Source organism: Anomaloglossus baeobatrachus, chromosome 6 (assembly GCF_048569485.1).
Source record: "Anomaloglossus baeobatrachus isolate aAnoBae1 chromosome 6, aAnoBae1.hap1, whole genome shotgun sequence".
NCBI lineage: Eukaryota > Metazoa > Chordata > Amphibia > Anura > Aromobatidae > Anomaloglossus > Anomaloglossus baeobatrachus.
The window spans coordinates 415,355,326-415,369,551 of NC_134358.1; the positions used below are offsets into that span (position 1 = coordinate 415,355,326).

The following is a 14,226-nucleotide window of genomic DNA, read 5'->3' on the forward strand; positions in this document are numbered from 1 at the left end:
TCCCCAGGGGCTGTTGTCCACACCAGGGTGTGGAGCCAGGCGGTTGGTCTCCACCCACCGAGGAGGAGGGAAAACACAGGCAGTGAGAGTTAAGCTAAGGAAGTGGAAGGAGGAAAGTAGTAGAGAGGAGAAAAGTGACAGCAAAGAGCCTGAAGTTGGTCCGGGTGTGTGGCCCGGACAGGACAGCAAGGTTGGCAGGATGTGGTGACCGTCTGCAGTGGAGGCCGATTGGAGTCTGCCGTAAGGACCGTGGACGGGTGGTGACCCGGCCGTACCGGACCGGTATACAAAGAGAAGCCAGCACCATTGGCAGAGGACTTTCGGATCCCGGCAAGGCTTGGTGTCGCCGTGAATTTGCCAAATCCGTTAGTGAAGGGAACCTCAGGGTTTCCAAACAGCCAAGTCCAGATAGAAGGCAACCGTACAACCGTGAAGGGGAGACACCGCCACCGCCAAGGGCAACCGTCTCCCAGGGCCAGCGCCTGTGGGCAAAAGGGGCTCCTCCGGCCCATATCCAGGTCGGGGAGCGGGTTACCGTTGGGAAACCATCACTACCAACACTTAACTTAGGTGCAGGGAGAGACAGTCATCACTAACCTGCAGGGAGGAACAACCGCAGCCGTCCGAGTGACCCGTCCATCCAGCCACTTGTTTTACCGTGAACTGTGTCATCATCATTGGGCTGAGTGAGTACCTCCATGCCGTGCGGCACAGCGCTGCCCCTGCGACCCTGCACCTCATCAGGCCCCGCAACCCGCCTGTCATCCATCTCTACCCCATCACCAGGCCCCGGGACAACCAACCCCCCTACCCACGGAGGGGAGAAATAACAACAAAGCTGCTCCCTGTCACAGGCTCCCGGGATCCCCGTCCAGAGCAGCGGTGGTGTCCACACAATCACCACAACCGTGGGTGGCGTCACGGACAATATCCCCAAAACCCAAACCACCCCTTTTCACTCACGGGCGAGTAGCGCCGCTCGAGTCCCCGGGATCCGGCCATCGCTCGAGCCAACGAGCGATAGCAGCAGCCGTAGAGCAGCGTCAGCCGGACCCGAGCAGTGGGAGAGCGCACCGTCCCCTCCTCCGCCCGCGACACTTCCAGCTTGGGACTGGTGTGGAGGGTAAAGTGGATGAGGATGCGCAGGAGGAGGAGGAGGCTGAGGAGCATGACATTCCGGAGCTGTAGAGTGTGTGTGAAACCCTGACTGAGGTAGGGCCTGCAAAACTTGGTGTGTGAAGGACGTGTTCCGTCCCTCGCTCAGACTGGGTCCCAGCTTGCACAATATTAACCCAGTGTGACGTCAACGAGATGTAGCGGCCTTGCCCACATGCACTTGTCCACGTGTCTGTGGTTAGGTGGACTTTGGCTGAAACAGCGTTGTTCAGGGCACGTGTGATGTTTTGTGACACGTGGTGGTTATGCAATGCGGGGACGGCACACCGGGAGAAATAGTGGCGGCTGTGGACCGAGTAACGTGGGACAGCTGCCACCATCAGGTCGCGGAATGCTTCTGTCTCAACCAGCCTAAAAGGCAACATTTCCAGCGCAAGCAGTCGCGAAATGTTAGCATTTAGAACTGTGGCATGTGGGGTGTTGGCAGTGTATTTGCGCCTGCGTTCAAAGGTTTGCTGAATGGATAACTGAACGTTGCGCTGGGACAAGGACGTGCTTGATGATGGTGTTCTTTCTGCATAGGCAACTGCAGGTGCAGGAGTGGAGGAGGCTTGTTCGCAGGCAGCATGGACAGGGGATTGGCTCGCATGCACAACCAGCGAAGACGTAGCAGTGACATCAGCAAGCACTGCTCCTCGACTCTGTTGTACTTCCCACAAAGTCGGGTGCTTGGCTGACATGTGCCTGATCATGCTGGTGGTGGTCAGGCTGCTAGTTTTGGTACCCCTGCTGATGCTGGCATGGCAGGTGTTGCAAATGGCCTTTTTAGAATCATCTGGAGCCAACTTAAAAAACTGCCAGTGTCAGAGTTCCGGGTTTTCCAGTTTTCTTTTGAAAGAGCTTGCCCTTTGTTAACATGGAGTTTTCTGTTCTGTTGCCCTACTTCCTGTCCATCTGTTTAAAAGCCGCCCCTAAAGCTTAGTCCAGTGCCTGAGTATACTGCTTCCTGTGTGCTCCTGCCCTGCTGCTTTTGGTTCCTGATTGTTATTCGGATCCTCTTGGAAAACAACCGACACCGACTCTGGACTTCATCTGGTATCATCTAGCTGTGCCCGGACTCCGTTTGCCGTCTTTGGTCGGCACTTCTGCCCGGTTCCTTCCGTTTAATACCACTCTGGACTCACATCACGTACGGACATTTTTGGACTTACCTATTGCCCTTTTGTGTCCCGGCTGCTGCGCATTTAGGGCTTCTGGGGTGATTGCCAGACAGTCCCTGTATAGGGGTTCGCTCTTGGTGGTCTCCCTGGGGGAGTCCGGTGCGCGGTCCCGGGAATTCCCTTTCGCTCCGTCCCTGGAAGGTATTTCCTGTATTTATGTTCTACTGTGTTTTTGTTCCGTTTATGTACATATTTGCTGGTTGCATATTATAAACGTCTTGCACCAAGAACTCGTCTCTGGTTGTCATTGCCCTAACGCAATCGAAATCCTCAATACATACAATAGTATTACAGCCAGACTCGGGAAGACCTAACATTTGTACAGGCACCTTGTGTCGTGTTGTTCCGGGGAACAGTTGCCTGACGTCTGCCTGGGGCCACCACTCTGCTTCTTACTGCCTGTTGGGATGCTACGCCTCCCTCCCCCTGTGCACTGCTGTCCTCGCTCTGCATATCCTCCTGCCAGGTTGGGTCAGTTACTGGATCATCCACCACGTCGTCTTCCCCTTCCGCACCCTGCTCCTCCTCCTGACTTCCTGACAATTGTGTCTCATCATCGTCCACCCCTTGTTGAGACACGTTGCCAACTTCGTGAGAACGTGGCTGCTCAAATATTTGGGCATCTGTACATACAATCTCGTCATGGCCCACTTCAACAGGAGCTGGCGAGAGGCCAGAATTTGTGAATGGAAACGTGAACGAACAGCTCTTCCGAGTGTACAAGTGTGGGATCAGTAATGTCCGTGGACGTGTACTCGGCCTGGTGGTAGGAAGGAGGATCAGGTTCTGAAATGTGCGGTGCAGTATCACGGCTACTGACACTTGACCGTGTGGAAGACAGAGTGTTTGTGGTGGTGCCAATCTGACTAGAAGCATTATCCGCTATCCAACTAACAACCTGTTGACACTGGTCTTGGTTCAAGAGCGGTGTACTGCTGCGGTCCCCAAGAATTTGGGACAGGACGTGCGAGCGACTAGATGTGGCCCTTTGTTGTGGCGAAATTAGAGCTTGCACACAACCTCGGTCTCTGCCTGCACCACCATCACGTCCACTTCCTTGTTCGTTGACAACGCCCTTGCGCATTTTGCAATGCTGTGCTGATGTGTATTATTCACTAGACTTGTGCGTTATATCCAAGTTTTTGCAAAACTCACACAAATGCAGCGGAAAGCTGCCACCAACAGGCACACACGTGCGTTTTTTAAATGCAAGCACGGAGGCTCTAAGAACCTAACAGGTCTCTATCCAGGGACAACGTGGAGCCTCCCAATTTTTGGCTGCCCTGCCTAAGGGCTATACTATAATACACCCACTTCCTTCCAATGGGCACTTCAGGTTTACAGGCCCTCATGCACGTCTCTATCCAGGGACAACGTGGAGCCTCCCAATTTTTGGCTGCCCTGCCTAAGGGCTATACTACAATAGACCCACTTCCTTCCAATGGGCACTTCAGGTTTACAGGCCCTCATGCACGTCTCTATCCAGGGACAACGTGGAGCCTCCCAATTTTTGGCTGCCCTGCCTAAGGGCTATACTACAATAGACCCACTTCCTTCCAATGGGCACTTCAGGTTTACAGGCCCTCATGCACGTCTCTATCCAGGGACAACGTGGAGCCTCCCAATTTTTGGCTGCCCTGCCTAAGGGCTATACTACAATAGACCCACTTCCTTCCAATGGGCACTTCAGGTTTACAGGCCCTCATGCACGTCTGTATGCAGGGGCATTGGTGAACCTCACAATTTTGGACTGCCCTGGCAAAGGAAAATACTACAAAGACTCACTTCCTCAAAATGGGCACATTAGACTCAAGAGGCCTTCATGTACGTCTCTTCTCAGGGACATCGGAGTGCCACACAATGTTTTCACGTAAAATCTTTCATGTATTAATCTCAAAAAGTAACATACACCAGCTCTATCTCACTATTGCGTATGTGCCCTTAACATTTCTGCCATGAAAAATCATTTTGGGGTCATTTTGGAAGGTTTTCTGGTGAGTCCGTAAAAATGGCGTAAAACGCGGACAAAATTGTTCACAGCTGTGACTTTTCAGTGATAAATGCTTCAAGGGGTCTTCCCCATGCTGTTGCCATGTCATTTGAGCACTCTTCTGAGACTTTTGTGACATTTTTAGGGTTTCTCCATGCTGCCGGGGGGTCATTTCACAAAAATACTCGGGTCTCCCATAGGATAACATTGGGCTCGTTGCTCGGCCCGAGTACACGAGTATCTTGGGATGCTCGGCCCGAGCTTCGAGCACCCGAGCTTTTTAGTACTCGCTCATCACTATTTATGATGCAAAACCCTATAGCATGATGTACTGAGATTATTCAGGAAGGTGAAAAGAGCATGGGAGCTGTACATTTGAGAGGGAAGGAGTTGAAGTGGATGAGTGGGGATTGAGGCTCTGTTCCTAAACCCATATCAAAGACAGAGACCCAATATATGATGAACCAGTATCTCATATATTGGGAAGAGGCTAAAAGTATAATATAAGTAATTCCTTGTTCCCTTTTTTTCACTGAATTCCTGATTTTATCTTAACAATGGGTGCAAAATACTGACTAAATAACCACTGTGAAAAAAGTAAGCTAAAACAGTATATAGATTACTTTGGTGTGGTAAGGAAAAATTTAATTTCAGTAAAGTACCTTGAAGAAGGAGATGTCAGCATTTGCTTTTATATGGGTAATTTCCAAATTTCCAAGTACAATTTGACATCCCTGGTAAATTTTCTTTAGGAACTTGTAATGGTCTTCAACGTCACCCATTTGACTTAAGCGATTTGCAGACCCTGAGCAAACTTATTAGAAAAATAAAGAAATAAATTATTAATAGTAAAACATTCAAAATGATGGTCATGTCATTGCATTTTTAAAGTGTTCTTCCTATCTCACCCACAAGCATAAATGCCATATACCTCTGCCTGTGGCACTCACGGGCAGAAGAGGTCCCCTGTCCATGATCAAGTTTATGGACCATTTGCAGTTCAAGGCTGCTTGCTGCTTTTGGAGGTGGAATTGGCCCCCTTGTAATGCGGACGTCTCTGCACTTTCCTGAATTCCCTCTTTGGCAAGGGATGCTAACGGACTCACTGCCGTGGCCAGAATGCTCATTGCTCTGCCCCTCCTCTGCCATCCATGTGTTCCTTCTGCTTCTGCAACCATTCTCCTGCCCCCTGGGTCTGCACACACTGCACAGGCCTCCCAGAAGCACCTTAGGGCGTGCACGCCTTTCCTTTGTTAAAAGACCAGTTTGCCCTAACATGGAGGCTGAGAGGCCCAGAGCATTTAAGGCATGCTCACCCTATGGGAGGTGCCTACTTTACCACACTTATCATCCATCTACAGAATAATTTTTTTCGCACCTATGTTATTATTAGATATTTTAATACACATGTGACTATTCTATCACATGCAAAAGTGTACAGTATTATTGAATGTGGATTAAGTATTATCCAAATTTCCCTCCAGTGTATATCCAGTGTGTATATATGGTTGTACATTATATTATTGTATTATTTATCATCATGATGAGTCTTCCATAATCCATTAGCGAATTATGCCCCTTTGTTTTTCTGGTGTAATTGTGGCGCCCCTGAGGCTTCAGTCGCCACAGTGTATTGCATCTGACTTAAGGTGCAATGCTCATCCGGGTAAGAAGAGGTTAATTGCTGGTGTTTTTAACTTATACAACATCCACAGCCAGTGAGTCAGACAGTTACACAACTCAGGAAGCCAGCCAGCTTGGGAAAATGAGTCATCCGAAAGGTGGGGGCTGCACTGAGGGAAACACACAAACAGTTTCACTTCAGAAAAGTGTGAGACTCTGAACAACACGGTCGCAGGAGAACATACTTGAGAGCTTCTCCTGCTAGAACCGGGCAGACTGGAAAAGGGCAAGAGGCAACCGGTGGAGCTAGTGAGACAGAGGAGAACATGGTAGCTGAGGTCGAGCCTAACCGTTCCCACAGTGCCAGCGCAGTCAGGGTGCAGAGCTGTGGGGTAGGACATACTCCACGTTGGACTACCAGAATCTGCAGTGGATTTCAAGTCCCATCACTCACCCCCCATTTTCCCGGAGCACAGTGACACAGAGTCTGGGGTCCAGATCACAGTCAGGCTCCACGGCGAGGACCCGCACCACCTGCATATGGGACGGGACACTTTACAAGAACACTGGGGTACCCAAGTTGCTTCAAGCCACGGAAATCCACAAATAAGTGCAGAGGAGGAAGGTCTCACACTCCACACGCCGGTGAATGCTTCTGATTTACCCAGGACCAGCTGGAGCCCATCGCGGTGGAGAGCGGCACCACTGGGGCATCAACTGTGAGTAAAAAGAACTTTGAACCGTAGCCCTGGTGTCATCATTGTCATTGTCGGCGCCGCTGACCCATGCTTCGGCGATACTGGCCATTCCCTCCACCCTCATCTTCCTGGGGCATACTCCACCTGCAGGGAGCAGAAGCATTTCGGCTGCGACATTACCATCCGCCCCGGAGGACAGCGAACGCAGTGCTGGCTAATCCCTAGCCGCATACCGTAGGTGTCGTCACGACAAACATCCACCTCTTAATTCCCCTTTTATTGTGGACACCTCGGGGCAGGAAACCGGGCAGGGCCACCCGTGACATACCCTGACCCTCATCGGCCCGGCAACAAGTAGAGGGTTAACTCCCTGCCCCCTGGGTGCTGCATAAATTTGCCACGTGCACTCATTTTATCTACTTTTTTCAATAAAGTAAAAAAAGTTGCCTAATTTTGAGGCTCTCCTCTCGTACCCAAAAAAGACTGAATGCTGACATTGAGAAAGTACTTTAACAAAGTATTAATAGAATGGTATATATATTTATGCAACCACATTATTTTGATTCTTTATTTTTTACCAGAAAATATTTCAGTTTATTCTTCAATTGAATGGTATATATTATGGGTAACAGGAAAAAGTCCTGAAATTATTCTTTATGGTATGATTTTTTTCACATGACAAAAAAATGGAGTTTTAACAGGGGTATGAAGACTTTTTATATCCAAGGTTCAAGTGGAGAAGAAGGTTGAGGAGAAGGTGGAGATGGATGTGGCGATGTAGGTGGCAGAGCAGAGGTGGAGGTAGCCAACACTATATGTTTTTTTAATTTGGGGAGGCCACAAAAAATTGGGAATGGCAAACTGAATGAACAAACAGCGGTGGCGTATGACAATGGCTGGGTGTGGCTCATATACTTCTCTAGTAAGCCAAAGACTACCCCAACTGTAACCTGACATTTTTCCTTTTTCAAACAGCGTTCTGTCACTACACTATTCTGAGCAAAATTGGCAACACTCTTCCTGATTGCCAATGGACAAAGACAATTGAAAAAATCCAAGTAAAGAGACAGAAGTGTCGCATTTAATAGATTTGCCACTTCTGGGGAGCCTGTGGACTGCTATTGTTAGGCTAGGAATAACCTTTCCAGCCTGATAATACCAGCCCCCAGCTATCTGCTTTACCTTGGCTGGTTATAAAAAATAGGGGGACCTCACAGTATTTTTTACATTATTTAAATAAAATAGTTATAAAAATAAAGGCGTGGGATCCCCTCTATTTTTGATAACCAGGCAAGGTACAGCAGACAGCTGAAGACTGCAATATGCAGCTGTCTGCTTTACCTACACTGGTACTCAAAAATAGGTGGGAGCCCACGTCATTTTTTTATAATCTTTATTGTTCACAGCAGTGTACAGTTATCTTCCGCATGCAATAAAGCTTGTTGATTGGCTGTTCAATAAACTTTATTAGCATACAAACAGCACAGTGTTTGAGTTCGAGCCTCCTGACACTTGTGTCTAGTACAAACCACGAACATTACTGTTAAGGTTCACTCATCCCTACTACTGACACATTATTGTCATAATAATAAGCACCAAATACACTGACAAAAAAGCACCATATAAAGAGTTGGATACCAAGCACTGTAAATAATAAGCACTAAAAATTAGGCATAATGTATTCAATGTGATTTCAAAACTGTCAGAGTCCTGATGGTGGACTCTGACTAAAAAGCACAGTATACAGAGTTGGAAAGCAAGCACTGTAAATAATGATCGTTGTGGACAAAAAAGCACAGTATATCAAGTTGACACCTAAGCACTAAAAATGTTAACCACTCCACATTGTGCTTAGTTTGTACAGTGCTATTCTTCCTAAAACACCAGGGAGGCGTGGTATACAAAACTAGCACCTGTATATGGCACATTAGTACATTAGTGTCATAATAATAAGCATCAGATATTATGTACAATGTAGATACCATGGATCCAGATGAGTACACCAGAGCCCTGATAGTAGCAGAAAGGTGCAGTGTACACCACACAATCGAAAGCTAGACACCAAGTACCAACGTAATAGGAATTAAAGCTGCCCCATTTGTAATGTGAAATAGAAAATTAGCAAACTAGGGCCCTGATGGTAGACTGGCATTAGAAATGCAAGTCATCAAGATTTGGGCTCTACTGGGACTCTATAATCTTGAGACCAAGATAAATGTTTTCAGGACTAATGGATTAATAACTGTATGGTGTTACAGAGTTGAGCCGAACAAAGAAAATGCATGGTGCCCACAGTGAAACATGGTGGTGGCAGTGTCCTAATGTGGGGCTGCATGAGTGCTGCTGGTGTTGGGGAGCTACTGTACATTTCATTCATGGCATCATAAATTCACAATGTACTGTTCTATACTGAAAGAGAAGATGCTACTCTGTGCCCTTGGTAGATGTGCATTTTTTCAACATGATAATGATTCAAATCACACATCTGTTCCATATCTGAAGAGGGTGTAAGTGATTCGGTGACCAATTTTGTCTCCTGGTCTGAACCAAATCAAACACCTATAGGAAATTCTGAAGAGACAAGTTGAGCATCACTCTCCATACAGCATCCAGGCTCTAAAAGAGGTTGTTCTTGAAGAATAGAAAAAAATACATTATACAATATGTCACCAACTTGTTCAGTCTAGGAATAGAAAACTAGGTGCTGTTCTTAAACGAAAAAGAGGTCATACAAAATACTAGATGTAGTTGTTATTGATCTGTGGTATATTAATTTTTGCATCAATTAATTTGAGTAAAACTGAAGATTTGGTAAGGAAAGTTATATTACTAACCTTACCTTTACTACTGGGCTCAGGCTGTGTCGCTTCTGGATATCAGCTTCTGGGCCAAATCCTGAGTGGCTCAGAGAAAGGTAACAATGGGTGGTTATTAATGGAACACACTGTGTCGCTTTTTTTTAAAATGAAGATTTATAAATGTACTAGCTGTAGTACCCGGCGTTGCCCGGGATCGTAACTGTCTCTCTGTCTCTCTCTCAGTCTCTGTCTGTGTGTTGCTGTCTGTCTGTCTCTCTGTCTGTCTCTTTCCTTGTCTGTCTGTCTCTATGTCTGTGTCTGTCTCTATGTGTGTGTCGGTCTGTTTCTCTCTTTGCCCATCTGTCTCTTTGCCCGGCTGTCTCTTTCCAGGGCTGTCTTTTTGCCCCTCTGTCTCTTTGATCGGCTGTCTTTTTGCCCGGCTGTCTCTATGCCTGGCTGTCTCTTTCCAGGGCTGTCTCTTTCCAGGGCTGTCTCTTTGCCCGGGCTGTCTCTTTGCCCGGTCTGTCTCTTTCTAGGTCTGTCTCTTTCTAGGTCTGTCTCTTTGCCAAGCTGTCTCTTTCTAGGTCTGTCTCTTTGCCCGGATATCTCTTTCCAAGGCTGTCTCTTTCCAGGGATGTCTCTTTGCCCGGTCTGTCTCTTTGCCCGGTGTGTCTCATTCCAGGTCTGTCTCTTTGTCGGGCTGTCTCACTGTCAGGCTATTTCTTTGCTTGGCTGTCTCTTTCCAGGGCTGTCTCTTTCCAGGGCTGTCTCTTTCCAGGGTTGTCTCTTTCCCCGTATGTCTCTTTGCCCGGTCTGTCTCTTTGCCCGGTCTGTCTCTTTGCCCGGTCTGTCTCTTTCTAGGGCTGTCTCTTTCCAGGGCTGTCTCTTTCCAGGGCTGTCTCTTTGTCGGGTTGTCTCTTTGCCTGGCTGTCTCTTTGCCCGGCTGTCTCTTTGCCCGGCTGTCTCTTTGCCCAGGCTGTCTCTTTCCAGGGCTGTATCTTTCCAGGTCTCTCTTTGGCCATCTGTCTCTCTGTCTCTTTCCAGGGCTGCCTCATTCTGCCTGTCTTTTTCTGTCTCTCTCTCTATCCGTCTCCCCACCGACATCATATTACCTCACACATAAGCTTCTTATACTAACAGTTTATTTTGTTCCTATAGCAACCACTGACAGTTGCTATTTATAGCCTGTAGCTCCCACCTCCATTCAGTTTAATAGAGGCAGGATTTTGGAAAGTAAAGGCCCCGTTACACGAGACGATATATCAGGCGATATGTCGTCAGGGTCACGGATTGACGCACATCCGGCATCGTTTGCGACGTCGTTGTGTGTGACACCCAAGAGCGACTCTGAACGATCGCAAATAGGATGAAAATCTTGGATCGTTGACATGTCATTCATTTTTAAAAAATTGTTCGCTTTTCGGCATGCAGCCGACATATTGCTCCGTTTGACACCCTGCCAACGACGAACAATATTCAAACGACCGCCTGGGTCCAACAATATATCGTTGACCGCTCATGCGTTGATTTTGAGATCGTAACATGTGACAGAAAATAAACAACCTATGAGCGATGCCGGCAAATCGTAAATACGATCTGGGCGTGTCACGTCGCACATGCGATCGACGCGTGTAACGGGGCCTTAAGTGTAAAGCGCGGGGTTAAATTTTCCCGCCCAAACATAGACTATGACGTTCCCTGAGTCACATGGGGTGTCTGTGCAAAATTTTGTAAATGTGACGGTGCTGATTCCTTTAGCGGACATACATACACACACACACATACACTCAGCTTTATATATTAGATCAGGGGACAGGGATTTTTTTCTATCAACACTAGTTGCTATTTATCACAATTAAAAAAGTTCATTCAGTGTTGAATGACTGATAAAAGTTGAAATCTACAACATTTTATCTATTTTTACTTAGGCTATATTTAAGGGGATTTCCACTTTTTAAAAAATAAATAAATAAAGATTAGATTCCAGTAAAAAAAACAAAAATAAGATATAGAAGTAGTACTCATCATTCCCCGATCCACTGCCAGCTAATCCAGTCTTTTGTGTTGTGGCTGCAGTCATGCCGTTACTACTACGCAAATCACCGCTACAGGAAATCACTGATATTTGCAGCTTGTGCTGTCTATATCTCAACAGAGTCATAGAGCTCAAAAATAGGCTACAGCACTAATGTGCCCTCTAGTCATGTAGTCACCACTGCAGTCTGCACACAGATATGACCAGTGGCGCAGAACATAGCGCTGGACCCAAGAAAAGTGAGTGCTAGTTTAATTACTAATATCCAAACAGACTAAAATGAACAGGACACTGTTTTGGCCTCTGTGTCATAATTAAAGAGGTTTTCCACTACTTTAACATTGATAGCCCATCCTTAGGATACACTATCAATGTCTGACCGGCCGAGGTCCGACACCCCACACCCCTTCTGATCAGCTGTTCTTGCTCCCGGCTGCTGTAGCAGGCAGCCAGAATGGTCAGTTACGGAGCTGCCTCGTCAACTGATAGCAGCCGCGGCCAAGTACTAGACATCTGCCTACCATTCAAATCAATAGGAGGCGATATGCAGTACCTGAATGCAGACACTATCAGAGGACAGGGCAGATCCGGAACTCAGCATTTCGAGCTGTCAGCTGCTGCCTCCAGGACCAAAGTAGCCCCGGGTGATCAGACATTGATGACCTATCCTAAGCATAAGCCATCAATGTTACAGTAGTGGATAACTTCTTTAAGCCCTATGAATACAGTACAGACCAAAAGTTTGGACACACCTTCTCATTCAAAGAGTTTTCTTTATTTTCATGACTCTGAAATTTTTAGATTCACATTGTAGGCATCAAAACTATGAATTAACACATGTGGAATGAAATACTTAACAAAAAATTGTGAAACAACTGAAAATATGTCTTATATTCTAGGTTCTTCAAAGTAGCCACCTTTTGCTTTGATTACTGCTTTGCACACTCTTGGCATTCTCTTGTCAACGGAAATGGTGGGATTTCCTGCCTTATAAATGAGGTTGGGACCATCGGTTGTGTTGTGCAGAAGTCTGGTGTATACACAGCTGATAGTCTTAGTGAATAGACTTTAGAATTTGTATTATGGCAAGAATAAAAGCAGCTAAGTAAAGAAAAACGAGTGTCCATCATTACTTTAAGAAATGAAGGTCAGTCAGTCCGAAAAATTGGGAAAACTTTGAAAGTGTCCCCAAGTGCAATGGCAAAAAACATCAAACGTTACAAAGAAACTGGCTTACATGAGGACCGCCCCAGGAAAGGAAGACCAAAAGTCACCTCTGCTGCAGAGGATTAGTTTATCCGAGTCACCAGCCTCAGAAATCGCAGGTTAACAGTAGCTCAGATTAGAGACCAGGTCAATGCCACACAGAGTTCTAGCAGCAGACACATCTCTAGAACAACTGTTAAGAGGAAACTTTGTGCAGCAGGCCTTCATTGTAAAATAGCTGCTAGGAAACCACTGCTAAGGACAGGCAACAAGCAGAAGAGACTTGTTTGGGCTAAAGAACACAAGGAATGAACATTAGACCAGTGGAAATCTGTGCTTTGGTCTGATGAGTCCAAATTTGAAATCTTTGGATCCAACCACCGTGTTTTTGTGTGACGCAGAAAAGGTGAACGGATGGACTCAATGCCTGGTTCCCACCGTGAAGCATGGAGGAGGAGGTGGGATGGTGTGGGGGTGCTTTGCTGGTGACACTGTTGGGGATTTATTTAAAATTGAAGGCATACTGAACCAGCATGGCTACCACAGCATCTTGCAGCGGCATACTATTCCATCCAGTTTGTGTCTAGTTGGACCATCATTTATTTTTCAACAGGACAATGAACCCAAACACACCTCCAGCCTGTGTAAGGGCTATTTAACTAAGAAGGAGAGTGATGGGGTGCTACGCCAGAAGACCTGGCCTCCATAGTCACCAGACCTAAATCCAATCGAGATGGTTTGGGCTGAGCTGGACCGCAGAGTGAAGGCAAAAGTGCCAACAAGTGCTAAGCATTTCTGGGAACTCCTTCAAGACTGTTGGAAGACCATTTCCGGTGACTACCTCTTGAAGCTCATCAAGAGAATGCCAAGAGTGTGCAAAGCAGTAATCAAAGCAAAAGGTGGCTACTTTGAAGAACCTAGAATATAAGACATATTTTCAGTTGTTTCACAATTTTTTAAGTATTTCATTCCACATGTGTTAATTCATAGTTTTGATGCCTTCAATGTGAATCTACAATTTTCAGAGTCATGAAAATAAAGAAAACTCTTTGAATGAGAAGGTGTGTCCAAACTTTTGGTCTGTACTTTATGTTTAATGCCTACATGACGATTTTTCCCAGCATATGTGCTAAATGTAGTGTAAACACATAACATGAATTTACCCTAAGGGCGGCTTTGCACGTTGCGACATTGCACGTGCGATGTCGATGGGGTCAAATCGAAAGTGACGCACATCCGGCGTCGCAGTCGATATCGCAATGTGCAAATCCTTTTTGATACGATGAACGAGCGCAAAAGCGTCGTTATTGTATCATCGCTGCAGCCTCCGACATTTCCATAATGCCAGTGCAGCGACAGGTACGATGTTGTTCCTCGCTCCTGCGGCAGCACACATCGCTGTGTATGAAGCCGCAGGAGCGAGGAACTTCACCTTACCTGCCGCCGGCTGCAATGAGAAGGACGGTGGTGGGCGGGATGTTTACATCCTGCTCATCTCCGCCCCTCCACTTCAATTGGCCGCCTGCCGTGTGACATCGCT

The 14,226-nt window shown here is 46.8% G+C and overlaps 1 protein-coding gene across 1 annotated transcript in view; it reads right to left on the bottom strand.

The window, feature by feature from the left end:
- LOC142243948 (epidermal growth factor receptor-like) overlaps positions 1-14,226 on the bottom strand; it is a 191,565-nt gene that overhangs the window by 158,694 nt on the left and 18,645 nt on the right. Inside the window, exon 4 of the mRNA XM_075316140.1 lies at positions 4,989-5,140. Within this exon, the coding sequence (XP_075172255.1) occupies positions 4,989-5,140 (152 nt within the window). The remainder of the gene's footprint in view (positions 1-4,988; positions 5,141-14,226) is intronic.